Source organism: Acipenser ruthenus, chromosome 14 (assembly GCF_902713425.1).
Source record: "Acipenser ruthenus chromosome 14, fAciRut3.2 maternal haplotype, whole genome shotgun sequence".
NCBI classification, from domain to species: domain Eukaryota; kingdom Metazoa; phylum Chordata; class Actinopteri; order Acipenseriformes; family Acipenseridae; genus Acipenser; species Acipenser ruthenus.
The window spans coordinates 20,830,523-20,856,925 of record NC_081202.1 but is presented as its reverse complement, the minus strand read 5'-3'; the positions used below and the strand labels follow the sequence as shown (position 1 = coordinate 20,856,925).

At 39.5% G+C, this 26,403-nt stretch overlaps 1 protein-coding gene across 5 annotated transcripts in view; it reads right to left on the bottom strand.

Annotated features, from left to right (window-relative positions):
• Positions 1–26,403, bottom strand: part of LOC117962316 (GRAM domain-containing protein 4-like) — a 58,663-nt gene that overhangs the window by 18,402 nt on the left and 13,858 nt on the right. For 4 of the 5 annotated variants that reach the window (XM_058986092.1, XM_058986090.1, XM_058986091.1 and 1 more), the window contains 3 exons: positions 21,755–21,875; positions 7,035–7,155; positions 5,708–5,754 (listed from right to left, as the gene is read on the bottom strand). In XM_058986092.1, coding sequence (XP_058842075.1) covers positions 5,708–5,754; positions 7,035–7,155; positions 21,755–21,875 — 289 coding nt within the window. Of the gene's footprint in view, positions 1–5,707; positions 5,755–7,034; positions 7,156–21,754; positions 21,876–22,326; positions 22,405–26,403 lie in introns of those variants that run through there. The other variant, XM_058986094.1, reaches the window with a different exon arrangement.

Genomic DNA, 26,403 nt, shown 5'->3' with positions numbered 1-26,403 from the left:
AAATCTAGTTTAAATGAAAAAGGTTATAGATGTTTCTCTACAGTATGTGACAATGCTACAGTTCAACTGGACATTTGTACAAATTGCTCTTCAGGTTACTGAATTTCATCTGGACTGTAATTAAGTACATTGCAGTTTGAATTCAATTTCAAGAAAAAAAAAACGCCTTTGCATTTTCCTGAAAATATGCGGTATGTGTAATCTACAGTACAGAATTGCATTTATAATTCCTTTACATTAAAACTAACTACACATTTGATTTAGTTTGAGGTTTAATTAAAAATGCTTGGGAGTATGTATATAAACTCTATCTGCATCGTCGCACAGCTCCCCCTCTCTCAGGAGGAGTATGTGTTTGATATCCGAAACTCAAACTCATATCAGCCCAGCACTACCTAATTTTCACACCCAATCTTGTTTCCCCTGATGAGATTCTGTTGAAACAGCCCTTCTAGAAATCCTAATCACCCCCAGCTGAGAAATGAACTCTGAGTTTCATTCAATGCGTCGCTTTTGAGGGGGTGTTGACATGACAAGAAACTAATTTAAAAAAGCAATCCTTTATCCGTCAATCCTTTGTACTTTAGGCCCCAGTAGGAGGTCATTCACAGAGAAAGGCTGCAGAGTTCTCACACTTCAACACATTAGTTTGGTGGTTCACATATTTCCTAATGGAGGGGTGGGGGGGGGGGGGGAGATTTCCATTACACGAGAGTAGATGTTAAAACTTCATGCTGATTTGAACTCGGCTCTCGCCAAGATAAGCACCAACTAAGACGTAGCTTTACAGTAAACTAATGTGATCCATATGCGTCTCCATCCATTTACGTTTCCTTCCATATGATGATGTAGATATCCTTCTGTCTGGTGTTAATGGCTGAAGTGTAATGCTGGCTCCAGGGATTAGCTTATTTTGCCTCCCTGGCGCATCAGCACACACAACGGCTGCGATGCTGGCTCCGGGGATCAACCAAAGTGCGGCCTCCCCAGCGCATCAGCATGACAACCGTCTGGATTGAGCTAAGTAGGGTACATCTCTGGGGTTTTCAAGTGGGCACCTTCCATCCTCAGTGTTTCGTCGACTAGCCCACGACACCTCAAGAGGGCTCGACGGTGATTCTGGCGTCCCAGCATCACCCCCCTCCGTCCCCCACTCAACTCAGCCCAGCTTACTTACCTGTCCCCAGCCAGAATCTTTCCGTCTCAACCACAGCCAGTTGCTGCTCCTCTCTGCTGCTTCAGATAAGTTCTTCACTGTGCGACGCAACTCTTGGCCACTGAATCCGACGTCTCTGAGAAACCGGGTTGTAGAGTGTGCCACAAATCCTCGACAACCCACTTCCACTGGGTAAACCCGAACTCTCCATCCTCGCTGTTCCGCTTCAGTGGCTAGTTGAGCATACCGCAGTTTCTTCCTCTCATACGCCTCATCTACAGCGTCCTCCCATGGCACTGTTAACTCTACCAGGTGAACAAGGCGTGCTGATCCAGACCACAAGACAATATCTGGTCGAAGGTTAGTGGTAGCAATCTCAGGTGGAAAAATAAGCCGTTGGCCAACATCTGCCAGCATATTCCAGTCTCTAGCAGCTTCCAGTTGTCCTGGGCGAGGATTGGTTTTAACACCTTTTCTTGGTGGTTGCTCTCCTGGGCGGAGGAATGTTGTCTTTTGTGTGTAATGTTTTGATGGAACAGGTGGCAACTTATTGGTCATGTTACGCTTGTCTTCCAATGCTAAGGCCAAACATCGCAGCACCTGGTCATGGCGCCAAGTAAACCGTCCTTGGCTAAGAGCCACCTTACATCCTGTCAAAATGTGCCTTAATGTTGCAGGTGATGAACACAAAGGACATGAGGGATCCTCTCCTACCCAGAGGTTTAGGTTCTGTGGTGATGGGAGAACATCATATGTTGACCTGATGAGGAAACTGATCCTGCTCTGTTCCATTGACCATAGGTCTTGCCAGCCAATCTTGCGTTGTTCCACACTCTCCCATCTCATCCATTCTCCCTGTTTGGCCTGGGAAATGGCCTTTATACACCTCATCCTCTCCTCCTGCTTTTGCACCTCGTTGACTACCAGCTTCCTTCTTTGAGCTGGGGCTGCCTTGTGCCATGTAGGAGGAGTTGAACTGAAACCAAGACCCCCTCTTCCATGCTGAACTTGCCCCATGATATCACCAATTCGAAGGGCAGCCTTTGCATCTTCCACAGCTTTCTTTGCCGCCCACTTTCTTCCAGTTTTCAACACAGGTGCTGCCTCCCTTACGCATTTATCGCGTGACTCTACTAATGTCATTTCCAGTCTGACCTTGGCGCACTTAAACTCCTCGGTTAGAGCAGAGACTGGTAGCTGCAGTATTCCTTTACCATAAAGTCCCACTCTGCTGAGACAGCGTGGAACTCCCAACCATTTCCTGATGTATGAACTGATTAAAGCTTCCAGCTTCTCTACTGTTGTCAAAGAAACCTCGTACACAGTCAGTGGCCACAGCAACCTCGGCAGTAGACCAAACTGAAAGCAGAGTTTTAGTTTACCTGGTAGAGCGCAGCTGTCTATGCTCTTCAACCCTTCCACTGCTTGTTGTCTAACTTCTCCCACACGAACTGTGTCCTTTAGATCCCCGTCGTACCATCTCCCAAGACTCTTCACTGGCTTCTCAGATACTGTTGGTATTGCCTCACCATTAATGAAGAATGTTTTATCTACTACTTTGCCTTTAATTATAGAGATGCTCCTTGATTTAGTGGGCTTGAATTGCATTCGTGCCCATTCAATGTTATTGGTTAATTTGCCCAATAATCGATTAGTGCAGGCTACTGTTGTAGTCATGGTTGTCATGTCATCCATGTATGCTCGAATTGGTGGTAGTCGCATTCCAGAAGCCAAGCGCTCTCCTCCTACTACCCATTTTGATGCCCTAATGATTACTTCCATTGCCATGGTAAAAGCCAGTGGAGAAATGGTGCATCCTGCCATTATTCCAACCTCTAGGCATTGCCATGTAGTGCTGAATTCTGAAGTTGAAAAACTGAATTGCAAATCTTCAAAATAGGCTTTCACTAAATTTGTTATTGTCATCGGTACACTGAAAAAATCAAATGCTGCCCAAAGTAGTTCATGTGGCACTGAACCATATGCATTAGCCAAATCCAGGAATGTCACATGGAGCTCCTTCCTCTCCTTTTTAGCTGATTGAATTTGTTGCCAGATCACATTGATGTGTTCTAAGCAACCTGGGAAACCTGGAATGCCCGCTTTTTGTATTGAAGTGTCAATGAAGCAGTTCTTTAATAGGTAAGCTGACAATCTCTGAGCAATAATGCTGAAGAAAATCTTGCCTTCCACATTTAATAGGGAAATGGGACGAAACTGACTGATGCTTGTAGAATCTTTTTCTTTAGGTATAAAGACTCCACCTGCTCGGCGCCATGCTCTTGGTACAACCTGTTTTTCCCATGCCACTTTCATCAATTTCCACAGAATTCGTAGAACTCCTGAAGCACTCTTGTACACTCTGTACGGAACTCCATTAGGCCCTGGAGATGATGAAGCCCTTGCTTTTTTCACAGCTTGCTCTATTTCTTTCCACTTAGGTGCACAGTCCTCCATTTGGTATTCTGGTGGATTGATAGGTGGGATGTCTGACGGAATTGACATAGGCTCCTGCCTTTTTGAATCTGTATGTGTTTCCTCCAAATATCTCTCCAGCTCAACCTTAGATGCTTTTAGTGTGCCATTCTTCTCACTGGTGAATAACTTCTTTACAAATTTGAATGGGTCTTTATAAAAGTTAGCTCTCGCACGCTCCTTCTTTTTGTAGCGTTTCCGTAGGCGCTCAGCTCTGCGCAATGTTGCAAGCTTATCTTTTATGACCCTTTGTAAGAGATTGAGTCCCTCCTTCTGACTTTGTTCTGCTCTTCTCCATTGGTTCCTCAGCTGTCTCCTTTCTCTAACTAAGCGTTCAATCTCCTGCTGCCGTCTAGACTTTCCAGGAATAGTTTGTACTTTTTCCTTCCTTTTTTCAACTCCAAACCTCTCACTTCCATATGCGTAGATGATGTCCCCAAATTTATCCAGCTTCTTTTCAACTGTTCCACTTAATCTTTCCAATGCAACGCAGAGATCTGTGTTTACTGTGTCCCATGCAGTTTTCTCACAAGCTCTTGGCCATTTAACTCCAGGCTTGTGCCCGTTGAGGTTCTTTTCTCTCTTATGCTGGTTTGTCTGACCGGGTTCACAAGGATCATTAGGTTCATCACTAACTGTGTCCATGCAAGTCCTCCTCACATCTATGACAGGGGTGCTGATATCCTGCGAACTGTGGTTTGCTTCCTGTCGCTGGATTTCATTCGACTGACTTGACTGACTTCGTAAGAAGTACTGATCAATGCGAGGCCCTTGTCCCTTCTCCCTCAAGCATTTCATTCTCCCTTGATGAATCTTCAAACCCCTGGCCGTTGTCGCCTTGCTCCAGCCGCAGACACAAACCTGGAGTTCCATGTCTTTGTTAACTGCAGATCTTGAACTAGTCTTTTGTGAAGTACTCTCCATACTCATATCCGTTTCCGTTCCTAAGTCGTTAACCGTGTTGTCCAACGTTGAGTCATCTTCCGCCCCCGCTCTCGCAGACTCTAGGGGTATTTTTCTCTTTAATTTCTTAAAATTAAAGAGCTGGATACTGCCGACAAGGGTAGCTAACCCTTACCAGCCCCAATGGGGTCTCTTTCCTCCTGTCAGGAGGAAGTGACAGACTTAATGGTGTGCTGACCTATAAAATATTAAAATAGTTGGGGGGGCTCCCGAGTGGCGCATCCAGTAAAGGCGCTCCACGTGAGTGCAGGATGCGCTCTATAGCCTGCAAGTCGCGAGTTCGAATCCAGGCTATTCCTTTGCCGATCGAGGATGGGAGCTTCCAAGGGGCGGCGCACAATTGGCCGAGCGTCGCCCGGGGGGAGGGAGGGTTAGGTCGGTCAGGGTGTTCTCGGCTCACCGCGCACCAGCGACCGCTGTAGTCTGGCCGGGCGCCTGCAGGCTTGCCTGTAAGCTGCTCGGGAGCTGCGTTGTCCTCCGACGCTGTAGCTCTTGGGTGGCTGCATGGTGAGTTTGCAGTGTGAAAAAAAGCGGTCGGCTTGATGGCATACGCTTTGGAGGACAGCGTGTGTTCATCTTCGCCCTCCCGAGTCATCGCAGGGGTGGTAGCGGTGAGCCGACCGTAATAAAATAATTGGCCATTCCAAATTGGGAGAAAATACTAAAAAAAAATAATTAAAAAAAAAAAAAAGTTTTGCAGAAGGTGCATCTCCTCCTGAGACGTTAATGGAACCAAAACAAAGTGGGGAACAACAGAAGATCCTTTATGTTAACGTTGCTTCCTTAATTATAACCATTTAAAACTGCTACGCTTACACCACAGCAAGTGATAGCAAGAGGATGTCCAGCTAAAACTACCGGGCATGTAATCAAACAGGATAACAATAAGGTGAGGTTACTTCATGGTTTTGGAGTGCACAGACAAGTAAAACTATTATAGGTAACGAATTAGATTTTTTATGTTAAACTGAGCAGGTGTCAGGAACACAAACCCAGCGCACACTGCTGAATGAGTAAACAGGATATACTTTCCACATCAGGAGGTTCATGTACATGCAAAGTATCAGCCATATTCAAACAGCATTCAAACAGGGTTGTTATATGTTTTGTTACCTGTTCCATTGACTTTCGTAGGCTGCTGTACTGCAGATTCTTCTGCTCTGCATGGAGGGAAAAAAGACAACACGGGTTTGTTTAAAATGGCAAGACATTTTACGTAAGGTTGCATTAATAATAATAATAATAATAATAATAATAATAATAATAATAATATTGTGTGAACTAACCAACATTACATAGATGTTGGGATCAGTTTTAATGATCTAGTGGTGGATCTTCATGGTCTTAAGTACTACATACAACAGAAATGCAGTGAAATAAGGTCTGAAAAAAAATAATGTTTATAAATTGTAAGGGTCTTCCATGGTTTATTAAAAAAAGAACCCGCTATGTTTTAGATACTTTACATATTGAAATAAATAAAAACACTAAAAAGTTCAACAGTAAACTACTACCAGCAGGAAACTTTTCAATATAGATTTGTACCTCATAGTACGTACTGGATTGTTGGTGTCAGTAGTACATGTTTTGCATAACTATATTGACGTACATTTAGCCACTGGCATGCAGAACTGCTCCTTGACAAACTCTTAGGTCGCTTGCCAAGCTGTTAGTAAGCAATTCTATTTTTAAAATTGTGATCTTGAATTCCGGGCCTTTACTGCATGGGATACTGTTAACAGTTGCAGTGTTTTAATGTTAAAGGTAATGGATGTTTTTTTATTGATTTATTTTTCGTTTAGTATTAAAAACAACCAATGTTTAGCATATTCTTTTCTGTACAATTTTAGGCCTGTCAATAACATCCTACATCAAGTATAAAAACACTACATTGCAAGGTTCAGTATTATCATAGCAAATGGTATTGGTTCAATCAAAGCAGTACAAGTCATTCCTAGGATATACCATTAATCAGGTGTTAGTATTGTGAAAACATTTACAGTACAGTCAATAGATCTTGTTTTATCAAAGGTCAATGCAAAATAATGAGATTTGAGAAACTGGTTCTGAAAATGTAGTCATTCTTAGCTCAACCAATCAATCAGACTACTGAAAGTCCCTGTGACCTCAATTCTAAAACCCTCAATAACTTCTGCTAAGGAATAGTCCCACGGATGAAGAGCGCTCATGATCGGAAATATAAGTATGAGTCTACACTATATCCCTGTCACGAGGACGAGATGCATTCCCATAGGGATAATAACAGTAATCGTATTTCACAGCACCCGACGTTATGTAACGTAAATGGCAAATGCTGCTTAACAGCGTACGCTTACTCCGAGTTGTTAAGGAAGCATTGAGCATGTAAAAAGGCAAGTTCAACAGTTCTGAAGACTGAACTGTGTAAAACTTCAAAGTGATCAGTATTGTGAACTCCTACCTTGCTTTCAGCACTTCGTTGACTTTTTGTTCCAGCTCTATTCTTTTTATTCTCTCTTTATCAAGTTCCTGCTTTAATGTTTCAACATTTGTTTCTTCTCGCAGTTTTCTTAATTCTTCCTCTGTAACAAAAAAGAAAACATTTGCAAAATGTCTGATGCACAAACAACCCATACAGCAAAGACTTGCATATTGTAAAACATTATCTACAAAAAAAACATTAACTGTTCAATTAATACAATGACATTAACAGTTTTTATATAATATAATATTATTTATCAAAACCATATTGTAAAAAAGTATATATATATATATATATAATTACACACACACACACGCACACACACACACACACACAAAGCTAAGGTTTACAATTTTAGAAAAGCAAACTATGAAGGTATGAAACAGAGACTAACAGAAGTAGATAGATCCACAGAAAAAGAATGGCTGTTTTTTAAAAATGTAGTACTAGAGGTGCAAAACAATTACATCTCAAACGTAGTCAAATTTAAATCTAAAACCAAATTGGCCAAAATGGTTTAATAGATCAATTAAAAAAACAAACTACATAGAAAGAGTACTTGGAACTGCAAACACAAGTCAAAAAGGAAGTTGGAAAGGCCAAGAGAGAGATAGAAATGAACATTGCTAAGGGGGCTAAAACCAATTCCAAAATGTTTTTCCAATATTATAACAGCAAGATAACATTCAAAAGAGGAAGTTAAATGTCTTTGAGATACAAATGGCAAAATGAATGGCGAAAAAAAAAAAAAGCAAATTTATTAAATGATTACTTTTCACAAGTTTTTACAAAGGAGGATACGGACAACATGCCCCACATGTCGACCTGTTCCTATCCAGTTTTAAATAACTTTAGCATAACAGAGGCAGAAGTGTTAAAGGGACTAGGAGTTCTTAAAATAAACAAATCCTCTGGGCCGGATGAGATCCTCCCAATAATACTCAAAGAAATGAAAGAAGTTATTTATTTACAAACCGCTAACCAAGATCATGCAACAGTCTCGACACAGGGGTTGTACCAACAGACTGGAGAATTGCAAACGTAATACCGATCCACAAAAAGGGAGACAAAACCGAACCAGGTAATTACAGACCAATAAGCCTGACTACTATTATATGTAAACTTATGGAAACTATAATAAGATCCAAAATGGAAAATTACCTATATGGTAACAGTATCCTGGTCGACAGTCAGCATGGTTTTAGGAAAGGGAGATCGTGTATAACTAACCTGCTTCATTTTTTTAAGGATGCCACATCGACAATGGATAATTGCAAAGCATATGACATGGTTTATTTAGATTTCCAGAAAGCTTTTGGCAAAGTCCCGCATAAAAGATTAATCCTCAAACTGAACGCAGTAGGGATTCAAAGAAATGCATGCATGCACATGGATTAGGGAGTGGTTAACATGTAGAAAACAGAAAGTACTGATTAGAGGAGAAACCTCCAAATGGAGCAAGGTAACCAGTGGTGTACCACAAGGATCAGTATTAGGTCCTGTGCTATTCCTAATCTGTATTAATGATTTAGATTCTGGTATAGTAAGCAAACTTGTTAAATTTGCAGATGACACAAAAATAGGAGGAGTGGCAAACAGTGTTGCAGCAAAGGTCATTCAAAATGATCTAGACAGCATTCAGAACTGGGCAGACACATGGCAAATGACATTTAATAGAGAAAAGTCTAAGGTACAGCACGCAAATAAAAAAAGTGCATTATAAATATCATATGGGAGATACTGAAATTGAATAAGGAATCTATGAAAAAGACCTAGGAGTTTATGTTGACTCACAAATGTCTTCATTTAGACAATGTGGGGAAGCTGTAAAAAAGGCCAACAAGATGCTCAATCAAGAGAAGTAATGTTAAAACTTTACAATATTGTGTTCAGTTCTGGTCACCTCGTTACAAAAATGATATTGCTGCTCTAGAAAGAGTAAAAAGAAGAGCAGCCAGAATTATCCCGGGTTTAAAAGGCATGTCGTATGCAGACAAGACTAAAATAATTGAATCTATTCAGTCTTGAACAAAGAAGACTACGCGGTGGTCTGATTCAAGCATTCAAAATTCTAAAAAGTATTGACAATGTCGACCCAGGGGAATTTTTCGACCTGAAAAAAGAAACAAGGACCAGGGGTCACAAATGGCGATTAGATAAAGGGGCATTCAGAACAGTAAATAGGAGGCACTTTTTTACACAGAGAATTGTGAGGGTCTGGAACCAACTCCCCAGTAATGTTGTTGAAGCTGACACCCTCAGATCCTTCAAGAAACTGCTTGATGAGATTCTGGGATCAATAAGCTACTAACAACCAAACGAGCAAGATGGGCCGAATGGCCTCCTCTCATTTGTAAACTTTCTTATGTTCTTATATTCTTATGAATACTAAGGCCAGCTCAGCTCCTAACCCTTTGTGGTCCTATGTCGGACCCGGTCCGACATCGCAATTTTCCCTTTCCGGTCTAATGTCGGACCCTGTCCAACATCATCAAAAAGACGTGGGGCTCCCGAGTGGCGCATCCAGTAAAGGCACTCCACGTGAGTGCAGGATGTGCTCTATAGCCTGCAAGTTGCGAGTTCGAATCCAGGCTATTCCTTTGCCGATCGAGGACGGGAGCTTCCAAGGTAGCTCTTGGGTGGCTGCATGGTGAGTCTGCAGTGTGAAAAAAAGCGGTCGGCTTGACGGTACGCGCTTCGGAGGACAGCATGTGTTCATCTTCGCCCTCCTGAGTCAGCGCAGGGGTGGTAGCGGTGAGCCGACCGTAATAAAATAATTGGCCATTCCAAATTGGGAGAAAATAATAAAAAATAATTGGCAACGACTAAATTAAAAAAAAAAAGACGCAAAAAACAAGTCTCTAGTCGTTTTTTCTCCGTAAAAAGCCGAGAAAACCATTCAATGGCCGAGTGAGACCGATAGGAGCCGAGAGAAGCCGAATCTCATGAATACTGATAGCCCCGACACCACATAGATAACACGGACATAAACAAACAAGATAGCTGCTTCCGCATCCAGCGCTCAAAGAATATCACAGACATATGCAGAGCTTTTTTGAGATGTTATAGTAGTAAAATAACAACTTGGATCGCATTATTGATGAGTTTGGTGATAAAACGAGTGATCAAGAGATGATTTATAGGTATGTACTATTAAGAGGTATTTGAAAAATATAACGAACAAGGGGTAGGGCGGGGCTGGAGATGCAGTACTGAGTGTCCTGTTGATATGCAGTGCCTTTTAAACCTGTTTTACTGTGAAAAAAAAAACTTTTAAACAGCGTGTGTAAAATAAACTGCGCATGTGAAAATAAATTGGACCCGACACGCCTGAGACGCGCTGAATAAATGGACCGCTAAAGGCTAATATACAGTATTGTGGTTTGGTCTGTGTCATATGCTCTATTTGTGTTTGGGCAATATTACAAACTGAGCAAAATAAATAAAGATATGTTAATCCTTCACTTCATGCAAAGGTTACAGAATTTGAATATGTTTGCTTATTCTGGTGCACATGAACAGCCTGCACATCTGCCATGGGCACACAGATATGAGTAATTACAGCATACATTTTTGATTTTTATAAATTTTATTGGTACACCCTGGCAAAAACACAGTATTGAACACTAAATAAAAAAATCAAACGAAAAAGTGTAGGGAAATATGGTTTAACATTACAGTTACATTGTAAGGATCACATTCATGGAACTATGTCATGAATATGCTAGGACATGCTTAATATATTACTATAGCTTTCATGGAACTAGATGGGTGACTTTGTGGCTTAAGGCGATGCGATTTTTAGAATTGCGATGATCTTTGCCATAAAACTCTGGATATTTTTTCACGATAAGTTATTTTTGGACACTGCTTCACCCTGCTGGACCACGTGCATTGAAGCTGTTCTCCGATTGGTCAATTCCCTAGTTGTTGAACGACAAATCACAAAAAACAGGATTCAAATTATTTGTTTTGCATCACCTCCGATGTCACTTGTGGTGTGAAAACTATTTTCCAAAAGTATAGATTCTATTTATTTTGTCACATCGCGTCTGGTGTGTAGCAGCCTTTAGTCATGCTGTAAAACAGCAATGGGTGCGCCCCCCGTGACTCCTAATGGATGGTTATTAGTGCAAATAATAATAACTCTAGGGTTCTTTTTTCAACCATAGAAAAATTCAACCATTGAAAAATGAGTTAGCCCATCTTCTACTGCACCTCCTTTGATTGAAGCCACACCTGTTGACTGTGAAGAATTTCTTAATTATTTTCAAAATAAAATTATCAATATCAGGGATCAAATCTCTCAGAATGGCCCTAACTTGAACTTGAATTTGAATTTGAATGTACCCAATAGACCAGGTGGTTCTGTCATGGAATCATTTTCTCCTATCATGTTGCAAGACCTGAATAAATTAGTGATGAAGATGAACTCCTCTACCTGTATTTTAGATCCAATCCCCACTAAATTCCTCAAAGACTTTTTTAATGATCGGTGTCCTTTTGTTCTGGAAATTATAAATAATTCCTTGTCAACTGGAATAGTTCCTGCTGCTTTTAAAACTGCCCTGGTTAAGCCCTTACTCAAAAAACCTAACTCAGATCCTACTATTTTAAGCAACTTTAGACAGATCCAATTTACCTTTTGCCACTAAGGTTTTAGAGAAGGTGGTAGCTGGCCAACTCAGTATAATTCTTGGTGATAACCAAATACTTGAAAAGTTTAAAACCGGGCTTTAGATCTGTTCACAGTACAGAGACTGCCCTAATCAAAAGTGCTGAATTATTTACTAATGACTCCACATATCCATTCTGGTTCTGTTAGATCTAGTGCAGCATTTGATATGGGGCAGCAGTGTGGAGTAGTGGTTAGGGCTCTGGACTCTTGACCAGAGGGTCACAGGTTCAATCCCAGGTGGGAGACACTGCTGCTGTACCCTTGAGCAAGGTACTTTACCTAGATTGCTCCAGTAAAAACCCAACTGTATAAATGGGTAATTGTATGTAAAAATAATGTGTGAAAAATAATGTAATTGTATGTAAAAATAATGTGATATCTTGTAACAATTGTAAGTCGCCCTGGATAAGGGCGTCTGCGAAGAAATAAATAATAATAATAATACCATTGATCATGTTATTTTAACTGAACGCCTTGAAAATTGGATAGGGCTATCAGGAACTGTTTTAGACTGGCTTAGGTCATATCTTATGGACAGGCAGAATTTTAAAAAAATAGCAGACTGAATCACAATTATCTACCATCTCCTGTGGTGCCAGTGCTCCATTGTTGGCCCCTTACTATTCTCCTTATACATGCTACCATTGGGCATGATTATGCGTAAACACCATGTACATTTTCACTGTTATGCTGAGGACACACATCTTTACATCTCTGTAAAACCTGGGGATATATCGACTGTCTCCACCCTAATTGCATGTCTGTCGGAGGTGGAAAGCTGGCTGTCCCAATTTTTTGCAGTTAAATTCAGGTAAGACTGAAGTCTTGCTGTTAGTTTCTTAGCAGAAATTGGAGTTGGTAAATTCTATAAAAACAAATTTAGGTAAATATAATTAAAATATAAATTCCAAGGCCAGAAACCTGGGATTTGTAATCAATTCTGATTTATGTTTCGAGGCTCATATTCGCAATACCACTAAAGTGTCCTTTTATCATTTACGTAACATGATTAGGTTTTTTTTTTTTTTATCATTGCCTGGATTCCTGCAATGCTCTGTTATCTGGGCTACCAAATCATGCCTAATTCCGTTTGCAACTTCATAACTCCAGTATTGGCTGCACTTCACTGGCTTCCAGTACGTTTTAGAATTGATTTTAAGGTCTTGCTTCTGACTTACAAGGTGCTCTATGGTCTGTCTCCAGATACAGTCAACAAAAGACAACACATTATTCACATTCTTTGTCGTATTATATATTTAAGGTAAGGCAAGTTTATTTTTCTGTTAAAAGTGCTCCCAGCAATAATGGTTCTGCCACCCTGCTCTACAGAATTCCTGGGGAAAACCCTGTACTATGTTTCATGACAGTTGGATTATCCAGATATATGCAAAAATGTAGGCTGGATGAACAGACAGGAAGGCATCCCCCATGTATTCCTTGAATCTGATACTTTCTGTAAATTATGTTAAATAATCTTAATACTAAATTTCATGACAATTGGATGAGCGGTTCACTAGATATTTGCTAAAACTGCAAGTGTGTCACACAGATGGACGGGTGTACGGACAGGCAGACACCACCTTATGTCTACAGAATCTGATATTAGCAATAACTTCTGCTAACTGGATAAGCAGTTTTCCAGAAATACAGAGAAATCTGTGAAGTCTGGCATACGTACGGTTGACCACCTTCACTACCATATATCCCCTTCTCTGAGGATTTCATACCCGGGGTAGGGGTTAGGTCAGCTGGAGAGTCCATGGTTCACCACACACCAGCAACTCACTCCTGTGGCTGGCCGGGCGCCTGCAGGCCGGCCTATACGCAATTTAGAACCGTGTGGTCCTCCGACGCTGCAAGTCATGGATATGGCTGCACGGCGGGCTTGCAGAGTGAAAAGAAGCGGACGGCTGACGGCACTCGTTTCGGAGGACATGAGTGCTCCTCTTTGTCTCTTCCAAGTCAGTTTGGGGGTTGCAGCCAGGTTCAGTAATAATTGGGCATTCCAAAATTGGAAGAAAATTGGAAAATGCATAAAAATAAATTGTTTATAAAAAATAAAAAAAATAAATAAATAAATAAATAGGGTTACATTTGTACCTAATTTGCCATCAGCCTTGGTTTCCAGTACAAAAGACACAGTACACAAATGGAGGGGATCTTATTAAAATCTGAACTTGTTCTTTTCAAAGGGGAAAAAAGTGAGAAATGGATTAGGCAGGGATGGAAATATGACTCATATTGCACAGCTTCACTCATTCCAGGTTTTACTAAAAAGTTTTGATAGCAGGTATGAGTAAAACTAGTAGAACACACATTTTGTCAAAATTAATATAATACATATTCTGTGACTTGCCATTTACCTGCCTGAAAAGGATATCTTTGAAACAGTCTGAACTTTAAAATTGCCATATTCTGTAACACCTGCCTGTATATACTGTACAGTGAACAATAAAACAAGCAAAAGGATGGTGATGAGAATTAAGGTCACTGATTTTTTTTGGTTTTGTTAATTTTTAGCTTATGAAAATACAAATTTGAAAGGACTACACTGCTGCTGTCCTATGTATAAATTTACAAGTATGCTCCTCTTTGTTCTAGAATAGCACTCTTAATTGCAGTGTTTTTAAAAATGAATATGCAAAACTGAAGGTGCAATGCAGTCAAAATCTCTCCAGCTGCCACAGGTTTTACTAGAATAATGATAAAGGTACCATTTTTTAATTGTGGCACAGCAGTAGACTTCTATTTAGCTTATATTTGGGTTAATCAAAGTACATGACATTCTACAGACTATACCATTAGCTTTCTAAATAGCACGATGACTGTGCTGGCAAGCTATATTGTAGTTAATGAGGTTAGGTGGTTAAGTAGTCTACATTATACACACAAGCCTGCAACTTTCTGTCTTTCAATAAAGTTCCATTTGCTTTGTTCATTATTGTTAGCGATGGTATTGTGTTACATGATTTAGGAACTAGTGAACATGACACCCTGGCAATTAATTATTTAGCGTGCCTTTTATGTCCTGATCACCAACTACGTAGCATGACATACAAGGAAAAAAAAGATAGCGCAATTCAAGCAAGAAAATTATTCAAAACTAACGTCAAATGATCTACCTATTCAAAGACAGGATCTTTCTAGTAGTTTTAAATGTTTCAGCCTGAGACTGCTTAGAAACGGAATAGCCATTATGGCATTTTCAATCACAGTAGGTTGAAACTCTAGTAGGCAAATAAACAATTACTATAACTCTGAGTTTAATCACAAGAAATCCTTTCCTGACCCCAACGCATTACTCCAGATCAAGCACACTGTTGTATAATTGGTATTGAACTGACTGGCATAATCAGTAAATCCTGGTCACACTGTGTCAATCTGGTTAACATCAGCAGTTAACTTGACTGTAAGTAGTAAATGTTACATAGCCCCATTTCAAAGGTTACTGAGGACAGGAAATAACAGTGGGACAATCAAAAGGCATTGAAAGCCCTGTTACACTGAAGACGTTTAATGCTGTAAAGTGCTATCTACAGGAACAGCTGTATTTAACTGTGCAGTGTAATCGTCTACAATGGGAAGAATACATTTCAATGGTTTTGTTCTGGCTCACCAATGAGCCAGTGTAATTTACAAGAAAACCATGTATGTGCGTAACGCATATCCACCACCAAGGGCATAAAACATTAAAAGCAGTTCATTTCAAACCAGGACCTTGTTCCAAACAGGTTTTAATGGTTTAATTTAACATATATGTTCTATTAAACAATTAAAGACCATACTGGAGCTAGGCACTGGACAGCTAGGTTCAACATGCAAGGAAATGGCTGGAACATGGTCCTAGACTGGAATGGATTGAAAGAGTCACAAATGTGTATCACTGATCTCATAACAAATGCCCATGAATAGATTTATTAAAACCGAAATTCCAAGGATTCCAAAGACATGACTTTCGATAGCGCAGCCCACAGTGAAAAAGTAGGAATAACTTGTTAAAAATGACCAAGCAAGGATGACTCAAAAGTAAGCAAGCAGTTCTGAAGAAATAGTTAGAACCCATGGAAAAGGAGGTGACAGTACCTAGATTCGGACTCAAGAATGTACTTACAAGGCTGTGTTTCCACTACACTGTAGACCTGGTATATCTATACATATTACCGATCTGTCATTTTCCATGATAACAGCTCAAGGGGCTAGGATGTACAGAAAACTAGTCAAAATATAACAAATGTCCCTTACATGGTGTTCTGCACACTGTAAATCACTATATATTTGATAATTGAGCAGACAACTCTGGCAAAGTTAAACAAACAACCACCTCTTTGAAACAGACCTAAATTACATGCCGCTGTTAAATACCTTCAGATTCAATCTCCATGAATTGTTAGATCTGGGCCACTGCCCTCTTGTCTGCCCAAAACCGATCTGTCAGTTCCAAACATTTTCTTTTAGCTCCTAGGCATGGTGTGTTGTGCTGAATGAAATACCACTGCCCCCCACCCAGTTATTCAACACTAACAAACATCCTTTATTCCCGTTTTAAAAAGTTCTGCCACAAAGGCTGGCACAACATAAGGCGAACAGGAATGTCATTCAATAGTGCAAGTCACAGCTAGGTCCTTGAAAATTAAGAACAAAAGTCTACCAAATTAGAATTAAGCCGAGTCTTTCTGAATACAAACAGTTCAATAAAGTTCCTATAAATCTGACATTTTACTAAATTGTACTATGAAAGATACACACACTACATTAAACAAGCACAGTATTACTTTGAATTAATGCTGTGCGTTTATTTTAAATTGCTAAAAACAGCTGCGGCACTTATTCAAGGGCAGGCGGCAAACAGCAGTACTTTGGTTTTCGAAAGGTGATATATTTTATTGCGGTTTTTACAGTATTTGAGGGAGGCGTATATTGAAGTTTATTTCTGGAGATACAGCTTGATCCAGATGGCGAAGAAGTCCTACAACTTACCTTTTAAACTGAAAGTTGTTGAGCTGACAGATCAGAAAGGGAAAATGTACATGTTTCTTTATTGAGAGCGGGGTCTATTACAAATCTGATATCTGAGGCGGTGATAATTCAAAGTAATACGATGTTTGATATTTGAACTATTTTTTTTTTTTATAGCATTAAAAAAAAAAAAAAAATGGTGAATGCCTTTGCACTCTTTTCCATGCTGCACTTCCTGTAAAAGGTACATACCCGACACACGCAAGTTGCTTCTCAGAAGCATTTCTTCAGTTAAAACAAAATATATCATGGATGTGACCTAAGCAGCAATATGTCGCACAGAGCTGACTTCTGTTTATAAAGGGGTGCGTCTGCAAGCTGTAACAAGCAGGCATACAAAACGTTCCAAAATTATAAAAATACTTTAATGAACACATTCTTTTTTTTTTTGGCAGCAAAAGAAACGTGTCTACAAAATATACCTAATAAAATAAATATTACAGGACAGGCAGATTTTGTACTGCCTATCCTGAGGATTAGAAAAAGATTTTCTGTGAAATTCTACCCTTGAGTTTATATTATAACAGCTAAGATCTGTAATACCATTGGATGAACAGTTTTGTTGAAGTTATAAAATGATGCTGGTGGAGAATTAAGGTAAATTAATGTTTAATTAATTTTGCATGCGTGTGAAATTATTCAAATTGCCCTACATATCAGTAGCAGTGTCTCAACCCACCTCTGGTGTGGTTTACCACATCCTGCATTTCAAATCATTCATACAGCAACTATAAAATAAATAAAATTTGATTTTCAGGCCCAAAAAATAGTTGGTTCTCAATTTACCATTCCCGGTCCAAAACAATAAATACATACATACATACATACATAATTAAACAAATAAATAAATAAAAATAAAATAGAGTTAGCTAGTAAAAGTAGGATGAAAATACATGGAAAAACTAATATTTAAGGGTAGTGGACCCTCAACCTATTTCAACAACTTTATTCCAGTCTGCACAGCTGTCATTAAAAAGGATTTTGTGAACAGGCAGTCCATTTAGGAAAAATATCTCAATGAAAGCACAATAACAGGCTGTGCTGAATTTCTTCCAACTCCCAAACTGAACAATAATGTTGGGCTTATAAAAGATAAGGCAAACAAAAGTATTGAACAAATTGAATTTCTATGAAATTTGTTAACTCAAATACATTTGAGTTACCTAATGTTAGATTTATATATATATATATATATATATATATATATATATATATATATATATATATATATATATATATATATATATATACACACATACACATACACACACACACACACACACACACACACACACACACACACACACAGTACTGTGCAAAAGTTTTAGGAAGGTGTGAAAAAATGCTGTAAAGTAAGAATGCTTTCACAAATAGACATGTTAATAGTTTGAACAGTGAGTGAACAGAAGAAAAATCTACACCAAATCAATATTTGGTGTGACCACCCTTTGCCTTCAAAACAGCATCAATTCTTCTAGGTACACTTGCACACAGTTTTTGAAGGAACTCGGCAGGTAGGTTGGCCCAAACATCTTGGAGAACTAACCACAGTTCTTCTGTGGATTTAGGCAGTCTCAGTTGCTTCTCTCTCTTCATGTAATCCCAGACAGACTCGATGATGTTGCGATAAGGGCTCTGTGGGGGCCATACCATCACTTCCAGGACTCCTTGTTCTTCTTTACGCTGAAGATAGTTCTTAATGACTTTCGCTGTATGTTTGGGGTCGTTGTCATGCTGCAGAATAAATTTGGGGCCAATCAGATGCCTCCCTGATGGTATTGCATGATGGATAAGTATCTGCCTGTACTTCTCAGCATTGAGGAGACCATTAATTCTGACCAAATCCCCAACTCCATTTGCAGAAATGCAGCCCCAAACTTGCAAGGAACCTCCACCATGCTTCACTGTTGCCTGCAGACACTCATTCGTGTACCGCTCTCCAGCCCTTCGGCGAACAAACTGTCTTCTGCTACAGCCAAATATTTCAAATTTTGACTCATCAGTCCAGAGCACCTGCTGCCATTTTTCTGCACCCCAGTTCCTGTGTTTTCGTGCATAGTTGAGTCGCTTGGCCTTGTTTCCACGTCGGAGGTATGGCTTTTTGGCCGCAAGTCTTCCATGAAGGCCACTTCTGACCAGACTTCTCCGGACAGTAGATGGGTGTACCAGGGTCCCACTGTTTTCTGCCAATTCTGAGCTGATGGCACTGCTGGACATCTTCCGATTGCGAAGGGAAGTAAGCATGATGTGTCTTTCATCTGCTGCAGTATGTTTTTTAATAAAACTGTGGAGTCCCAACAGGGGTTTGCTTAAACAAAAATTTGTTCTGTGACATCCAATGTCATCAAAATTGACCATAAATGGCATTAACCAATGTTCTACTCCAAACAGTTCATTAGATAGGGACAGTGTTAGAGAGCCATTGTTAGAGGAATAATTCCATACACCAGGTTTGTCATGGACAGCAACAATGATTTCTCAAGCAAATCCCAGTCCAGTTATAGTACTTGACCCAATCTTACTGACAATGAATTCTTCTTTATTTATTTATTAATTAATTAATTATAACTGTTCAGAATGCAATTACTCCTACAGTATAAGACCATGTGTGGCATACTGCCCTGCCCTTTGGTGAACAATCGAGCTCTTAACCCAGTTGCCAAAGGCTTGCTTTTTCTTTGTCAAACTCTTGTTCAAGCTGAAAAATCTCTTGTTCCAACAGACACTGATTTATATGCCTGTGTATAATTAACAACTAGAGAAGGCCTCCAATAGGCCAAAGTTCCCACGGTTTCAAAAACAGAGCCCAAGACGACAAGCTCAAATAAAACCCAGTGGATACATTTAGAGAGGTTCACTATATATAAAAGTCAATTTTGTCACTATCAAGGATTGTAAAAACTGGTTATTATATATACACAAATGGTCCTGCATGTACAGCGACAACCTTTGTGGCTGCTTAACCCTTTCATGCATGGTGACCGCATATTGGGACAGATTTAAAGAAAAAACAAAACAAAACACAAACACACTCATGCATGATGATCTCATATGAGGATGCACCACAACACCCCACCCCATATAAACCAATGGGGGGGGGGGGGGGGGGGGGGGGGGATGTGCAAAAAAATTGAATGACAAATATATTTGTGTCCAAAACTACTTTTTTCAGCTATTTTCAATACTTCATGCATTAAAGTGTAAATAAATGTGCCACTTTTGTTTGCTCAATTGAAGAAAAAAAAATATTCCTGCATTAAGAGCAGGTAACACCTGAGAAAAAAAAAATATATATATATATATATATATATTACACAAGAGCTATTCTTGCTGGTACTTTCATTAGTATGTCCCAAAAGGAAAAGTTAAAGAGAAACAAGGTGGAAACAAAACTATTTCATGCATTTATTACACTATGGCAGTGGTTCCCAACATGTGGTCCGTGAGTAAACTCCAGGTGGTCCGCAACAACTCCCAAATTCGGTTACGCAATTCTTGCAAAAAAAACAATTTCTACACAATCACACGTTGTGCTACTAATATTACTAAACAACACAACAAAACAGCTTTAACCATGTGATATCTTTATAAGATATATGCAGTCAGCATTTTTAGCCTTTATCCATTTACTTTTATTACGGGTGTGTTTGACATTACAGCTCCCTTTGATGCAATACCAAGCAAAAACCGCCTTTAACTGAAACAGCTTTCTAATTTAAAACAAATACTAATTAAATAACTTCTACATTTATGAACTCATATTTGTCTTGTCAAAATTACTTCTTTTTTTTAGCCAGCATTATTTGATAAAAACAAATCTACATCTAGCATTCCCGTAAACGCACTGCTTTCTAATCTGTGCTCATTCTACTGCTTGTGTTATCTGAACTTCTGGGGGGGGGGGGGGGGGGGAATAATAAAAAATAAAAAACATAATCTGGCAGTCCCAGCCTATTCGCTTGCATTAAAAGTAGCACACTGCATTGAATATTCCTAACTCAGTTTGAACGGTTTGAATAACTAAGTAAATATATGTGTACCGTAGTGTGAATGATCGATTTCAGTTCCATGTTATCATATGGGTTTATTCAACTAGGTTTAATATCTTAGAAGACTATATGCCAAAAGGAAATTCTATTAACGCTACTTCTGGAAATAATGTGTACTGCCTGTTGTTGACGCTGTTATAATTAATCAAAATACTATAAAGCCCACCAACTGTGTGCCACCAATCCTGTTACAGCCCACCAGAAGTGGTAAGTAACATCCTGTACACCCTCCAATCATTTTTTTTTTATATTTCAAATTGCTTCCCACCCACCTCATTTTCTTATTCCGTTTTTTGATATGTACATCGAGCAAAGCTGGCAATCAGCGAGTGCAATAAATTGCGTTAGAAATGGATAGATTAGGGGGTCCCCGAGTGGCTCCTCCAGTCACAGGATGAGTCACACAGCTTGGACGGCGCCAGGCTGTGCAAAGAGGCTGAACTTTGCTGGGGGCCCTGAGGGGGGGGGGGGCGTCATATTGGGGAAGGATCCGAGGATGACCCAAGCCACAGTGCATTATTTGTCAGGAGGAGGTTCTGTCAAACGAAACTCAAACCTGCCAAATTGAGATGCCATTTATTGCCATTGAGAATGTGAAAAAAAGAAACAATTTTAAACAAAAGAAAAAGGAACTGTTGCACCAGTTAAGGCGCTTTGCAAGAGCATTCATATTTTGCCAGTACTTAAAACTAGATATGTCTCTGTACCAGCTTTCTAAGGCTAAAAATCAGATGTTTGGCCTGCTCAAGTGAACTACTTTTGAATCATTAACGGAAGTAACACAAAAAACCCCCACACACACAAAAAAAAAAAAAACACAAGGATTAGTCAATTTTGTCATTAAGCTGATTAAGTGAATTCTGAGTAGGCTGTAGGATCTGATCTGCTGGTATGGCAGGATATACACACTTCATAAACATTATGATGGTTTAAATAGCTATTAATCAACTACTTACGCAAGAAGTGTTTTTCCAATAAAGCAATTTCCAGATGACCTTTGATCTCGTTTAGTCTGTCAGATTCCGTTCTTTGGAAGTCCTGTAATGCTGATGCCATCACCAGATTCCCCGGACCAGCCTGAACACAAACAAAAACATTACAAATCACAGAGGAAGAATGAGGAAAAGAAAAAAGCCTGTACTGAACTTTAAGATGAACGTAGATTTCCAGAAGGTCATGCATATAAAACATCCCAAAATCCTCAGGGGGCCAGAAAACGAAACCTTTGTAATCTGCTTAGCGCAAATAAAATGAATTGTTTGTTCAAATGCAAGCATGATTCAAATCCTCTTGACAGCACTGTAAACTAACCAACGCTTGTACAGTACACTATAAGGAGGAAAGTGCTGACTGCAGGACAAAGAAACTCTACATCCCACACTGTTATCTTTGAAAGAAGGCGTGAATTAAATCTGCAATCAGAAAGGATGCATCCCCCCTTAAAAAAAGACCCCACAAACATTTAGATTAGCATATCATTTTAAATCAGTAGCATTTTTAAAAAAAAAAAAAAGAGAGACAGTTGTACCACTGAATCCATTGTCGTTTCTCCCAGCTACTTCTCAGTATAATGCACAGCCCTTTAAGCCTCCTTGCTGCTTCACAATGAAACAGCAGTGCTACGCATCAGACACATACTGTATGACAGGCAGGGGGAAAGCCCAATGAAAATGCAGCAGGGCCATACCATAGACCACATGGTACTTCCTTGCACAAATAACCTCACCAGGCAGGGTTTTTTTTTCCTTTTCTTTTTCATTTAATTGAAACCTGTAATGCAATTTTGGCTACTGTATTACAATTGGTTTGTTATAAAATGAAAAGGAGGTGCACTTCATAGCAGTTGGAAGGAATAACATCTTAAAATTAGGCACCAGTCACATGGTTTCTTACAGAAGAACGGGCAGCAGGGAGCTGCATTCTCTCAAATCCTTAGCAAGGAACCAACGCAGCACAATCCATGCCTTTCAGATTGAATCGAGAAACATTATGTATGTTTTGAATGACTTATTTTAAATATACCATATTAAGGTACTGCTTATACTGAATGTTTGTTGGTGGACTACTATATAAAAGAAGAGGGCTCAGTTATTATGAATTACAAAAATAAATGATCAGACATTTTGCACCACATACTCTAAATTATTTAGTTTTATAATGTAATACAATTAAATCTGAATTATATATTTAAGAAATCGTCTTGTCAATTTAATAATATAGAAATGAATCTTGTTTTGGAGTTATCTTAGCTTGTTCTGTTTTGCTCCATGGTTTGAGTCTTTATTAATTTTTTATTATTATTATTTTGTACCAGATTATCACTGCACACTAAAATAATTGCTTTCCAGGAACAAGCAGAGCAACAAAAGATAGATAGATAGATAGATAGATAGATAGATAGATAGATAGATAGATAGATAGATAGATAGATAGATATGAGTGTGTGTGTGTATGTATGATTAAAAAAAATCTATTACAATTAATTAAATAGATAAACAAAATCTGCAGAAGAGCTACAACTCTCATCACCTGTTAGGTTAGCTATTGCACTGGTCAATATCCTTTAAAAAAGGTCCTTGATTTCAAAACCCTTTTATAAAAAGCCTTTAATATTATAAGGCTTTGTTATTATTATTTATTTCTTAGCAGACACCCTTATCCAGAGCAACTTACAATTGTTACAAGATATCACATTATTTTTACATACAATTACTTTATTTTTTACATATTATTTTTACATACAATTACCCATTTATACAGTTGGGTTTTTTACTGGAGCAATCTAGGTAAAGTACCTTGCTCAAGGGTACAGCAGCAGTGTCCCCCACCTAGGATTGAACCCACAACCCTCCGGTCAAGAGTCCAGAGCCCTAACCACTACTCCACACTGATTTGTTTCTCACCTGCCATACAAATATCAATGTATCATTTTAAAAAGTGGAGCATAACTGCCTTGGGCTTCTATTCCAAAGTCATTATCACACATTCATTTTGGAAGTGTGCTCATACATTGCATACTTTCTATAGCTTTGGAGCTCAGGTTTCCTTTACCACTGTTTAAAAAGTGTAAAGACTCAATAGAATTACTGACATTTGTATGTTCACACCCGTGTTTAGATTTGTTCTGTACTGTAACTTGAAGTCATTAGGCCCTCACAGTTGTCTCAGAGTGTAATAACATAGTTTAAAATTGTGCAACAACAAACCCATCGTATTAATACTTTCTGTTCTGTTCCTCAATTTTCCAATGCTCTGTAAATTAATACCATTTCTGTATGCCATATTGTGACAGTGGTTATTTTTACCATTAAAAATGGGGAATTATTATAGTGGAGGCTTTCAGTTTTTATTTGTTAGTGGTGATAATTAACAGCTGTTGTTAGTCAATCGATTTGTTTACCTAATACCATTCTTTCTACTTAATCAGGAAGGGTTCATGTTTACTTATTTATTTTTTACTTAGTTATATGTTGTTTTTTGGGGGTTTTTTTACGGTGTGTTCCTAATGCTAACATAACTTCTTAGCTACTATTATAACACGTGTGCAAGTCAAGAAAGCCAAAACATCCTGCATTAAACTCATTTTCTGGATTCCTGAGTGGCGCATCCAGTAAAGGTGCTCCGTGTGGAGTGCAGGATGTGCCCTATAGTCTGGACGTCGCGAGTTCGAGTCCAGGCTATTCCTTTGCCAACGGAGGACGAGAGCTTCCAGGGGGCAGCGCTCAATTGGCCGAGCGCCGCCCGGGGGGGAGGGAGGGTTAGGTCGGCCAGGGTGTCCTCGGCTCACCGCGCACCAGCGACCCCTGTAGTCTGGCCGGGCGCCTGCGGGCTTGCCTGTAAGCTGCCTGAGAGCTACGTTGTCCTCGGACGCTGTAGCTCTTGGGTGGCTGCATGGTGAGTCCGCAGTGTGAAAAAAAGTGGTCGGCTGAAGGCACACGCTTCGGAGGACAGCGTGTGTTCGTCTTCACCCTCCCGAGTCACCGCAGGGGTGGTAGCGGTGAGCTGAGCCTAAAAAATAATTGGCCATTCCAAATTGGGAGAAAATAATAAAAATAATTGGCAACGACTAAATTAAAAATAAAATAAATAAATAATTTACTAGATTTGAAGAACAGTATGGTTTTGTTTACAGAAACTGTGTGGGTTTGAGTGTATATTTACCGTATATACTTAAACTATATAGTTGTTAACTATTTTTGTTAAAGCCACAAAAGCTGTGCAAAACTACTTTGGGAAATATAACCATCTTAAAACAGAAAAAAAAGTCCCCACTTACAATACAGCATCAGTGATCACACAAATACTCGAGACAGCAACAGCACACAGATGTTTTGATACTCCATGTAACTCTGGCGATCCATTGGTTATCTGCACTTTGTTTGAACTGCTATGGGAAATTCAGATGAGGTGCAAATCTGAGGTCCCACCTGCGTACCAAAGCCAAAGCATTACTATATGGAACACTATGACTCAGGTTAACCTTTTAATGCCTATGACAGGAGTGACTATTTATTTTTGTTGTTTATTTTATTTTCACTGTAATTTTTTTTTTCTTCTTTTAATTAAGAATATAGAAGCTCTGAATCTTACTGAATCAATCAGTGTTGTCACAAACAGAAACTGTCACAATCCCAGAGGTAAATTTTGGCACCACCAGATGGGGAACGTCTGGGACAGCAGTTCTCAAACTTCTTGGGCCAGTAAAGGCGCTCCGTGTGGAGTGCAGGATGCACCCTATAGCCTGGAGATCGCTGGTTCGAGTCCAGGTTATGCCATCACCGATCGTGGCTGGGAGTTCCCAGGGGGCGGCGCACAATTGGCAGAGCGCCACCCGGGTGGGGAGAGCTTAGGTCGGCAGGGTAATCCTCTGTTCACCGCGCACCAGTGACTCCTGTGGCCGATACGGCACCTGTAGAAGCCACTCAGACCTGTATTGTCCTCCTGCACTATGGCTTCACTGTAGACTTGCAGCGTGAAAAAGACGGCTTGGCAACACATACCCAGCATGCATTCAACGCTAGGTAATACCATGTGATTTCGCCAACGAGCACCTGGTGAAGAGTATTCAATTGAGTAAGTGTCGATGCACTGGGAATTTCATCTGAACAAGACATTGGGACAAAATATCATTCAGCAAGTCACAGTGTTGCATCATTCTGAATTTTGGTCAAAGGAGATGAGCTAGATATTCAGTACAGTGGGAACTGAGGCAACTTTGCACAATGATATACTGGACGGTGTAAGGGCAGTTAGGATGACCCCCCCCCCCCCCCATCCCAAGCACTGCACTGGATAAAACTATTATTATTATTATTATTATTTATTTCTTAACAGACGCCCTTATCCAGGGCGACTTACAGTCGTAAACAAAAATACATTTCAAGAATCACAGTGCAAGTAATAATACAATTAAGAGCAAGATAAAAATACAATGACTTTGGTTCTAGCAAGTACAAGCATGACAAAATACGATTAAAAAACGAAGCAGATATTATATTATCTGCTCCGGAGAAGATATTCTATTAACTATATTATATATCAGCCCAGATATAAGCCCTTTCTGTTCTGACTCACATTGACAGCTCTTGACTGCAAAGGTTAGAGG